Source organism: Theobroma umbraticum, unplaced genomic scaffold, assembly GCF_002168275.2.
Source record: "Theobroma umbraticum cultivar Fairchild unplaced genomic scaffold, ASM216827v3 scaffold_20.0, whole genome shotgun sequence".
Lineage (NCBI taxonomy): Eukaryota > Viridiplantae > Streptophyta > Magnoliopsida > Malvales > Malvaceae > Theobroma > Theobroma umbraticum.
The window spans coordinates 2,113,606-2,115,390 of record NW_018397266.1 but is presented as its reverse complement, the minus strand read 5'-3'; the positions used below and the strand labels follow the sequence as shown (position 1 = coordinate 2,115,390).

The 1,785-nt window shown below is 38.5% G+C and overlaps 2 protein-coding genes across 2 annotated transcripts in view; both read right to left on the bottom strand.

Moving 5' to 3' along the window:
* Positions 1–3, bottom strand: part of LOC110423398 (uncharacterized) — a 946-nt gene extending 943 nt beyond the window's left edge. Inside the window, exon 1 of the mRNA XM_021437620.2 lies at positions 1–3. This exon is cut by the window's left edge and continues 87 nt beyond it. The gene's annotated coding sequence lies outside the window, so the exon portion shown is untranslated.
* LOC110423454 (uncharacterized) overlaps positions 1–1,785 on the bottom strand; it is a 14,748-nt gene that overhangs the window by 41 nt on the left and 12,922 nt on the right. Inside the window, 2 exon segments of the mRNA XM_089784725.1 lie at positions 69–522; positions 524–1,785. The exon segment at positions 524–1,785 is cut by the window's right edge and continues 215 nt beyond it. Coding sequence (XP_089640851.1) covers positions 69–522; positions 524–1,785 — 1,716 coding nt within the window.

Below are 1,785 nucleotides of genomic sequence, written 5' to 3'. Positions count from 1 at the left end.
GACATGGTTAATCAGCATGTCACTATTATTTTGATTCTGTGCATTCAAGTCTTGATCTGGCAGACAACCAGAGCTTAAAGTTGGAACAACCTTTGAGCTCAGCATGTCACTGTTATTTTGATTCTGTGCATTCATGTCTTGATCTAGCAGACAACCAGAGCTTAAAGTTAGAACAACCTTTGAGCTCTTCCCATCATTGTAACTGGCTGGAGGAAGTACTTCGCCACACAAATTAGCAGCTTTAGGGAACAAGACTCTCAATACTTCTTCCTTGCATGGATTCACCTTCATATCAACAAATATAGCATCCTGGCATGCAAAATTTGGACAGTTTCCCGCCATGCTCACAATTGTGAGAGGGTTCCTGATTTTTTTGAGTGCTTGACCAAGCACATTTACATCAATATTCAGAGAATTATATCTCCGCCATCTCCGAAGAGCATCACAGAAATCCCAGGGCAGTAGTTCTGTAATATGCTTTTGACCCAGCAAGTCAAAAAGTAAATTGAGACACTTACGTAAATTCAGACTTATGAAAGTTCAAATGAAGCAAACACATTATGACAACCAATCTCAAAACCAGCAGTGAATGGTTCTCCTTCACATTTGTATGAAATTTTCTGATCCAATCTACTGTATCTCGCTTAAAATAGAGTAACTGCTGGACCATTTCAATTACAAATTTAAGAACGCCTTCCAAAGATTGGTGCTCAACAGTCACAAAACTGGAAGTTGAGCTAGGTATCCCATCCTGGTAGATAAGCCATTCGACAAAAGTAGCCTTGGTAGTGAAAAGGTAACCTTTGAAGTAGGATTACAAAACCAGATAGCGCTCAACAAGATACAAGAAACAAACTGGTGACATGTAATCAGATATGCTCCTCCAGTTAGCTTTATACGTAACTTGTAAAGCTTCATGGAGCTTGAAAATAATTTTATTCTCATTCCCACTTTCCTTGATATGACCAGCAGAAGAAGATCCAGTTGTAGATTCTGAGCTTCTATTCCCCCCGATAAATACATTGATAGGGCCAGTTGCAGAAACTGCAGGAGAACCTCTATCCTCTTTGAGACTCCCAATGAAGTTCTTCCATTCTGTATTCCATTCTAAGCCTTCAAGAATCTTCCCATATATTTCATTGTTTAGCTGATCAGTTCCAAGAATTATCAATGCCACCATTCGAGTTTCCCCATAAGACAACCTATTCTTTGACCTGATCTTTTCAAATATAACCTCTTCAAGTAAATTCTTTGAGATATCAGTTCCCCTCAGAGAGATAATGTTCTCCCTCAGTGATTCTCGCCAATCAAGAGGAAATATGTAGCCAAAGAAGTGCTTCGTTGAAAGTTGAACAAATTTCATCAGATCCTTGTCCACACGCTGATTGTTCAGAAACTTGCAATTCAAGAGAAAAGTTGCGACCTCGTAGATATGAGTAAGAGACCTGCTTTGATAGAAGGATGACAGAGAATTTTTTTTTGGGAAATTATAGAATTTCTCAAGCTTTGTCAAAACTTGCAGGCCAACAGAGAGTAGTTCTGAACACCAATAACTCCTTGCAGCTGAGACAAATTGATGGCGAGACATAGAAACCTGTTTCTGGTTACTGCAAACATATTTGTAATCCAGTTTTCTCAGCCATTCAGCATTGGAATTCAGCACAAGATAGACAGTATGTCGATTATTAAAATGTCTCCACACACCAAAGTAATTCAAGCAGAATTCTTCATATCTTCTATGATCACTAATATCTTGGATTTCAGCATGATCAAGATACTCAAATA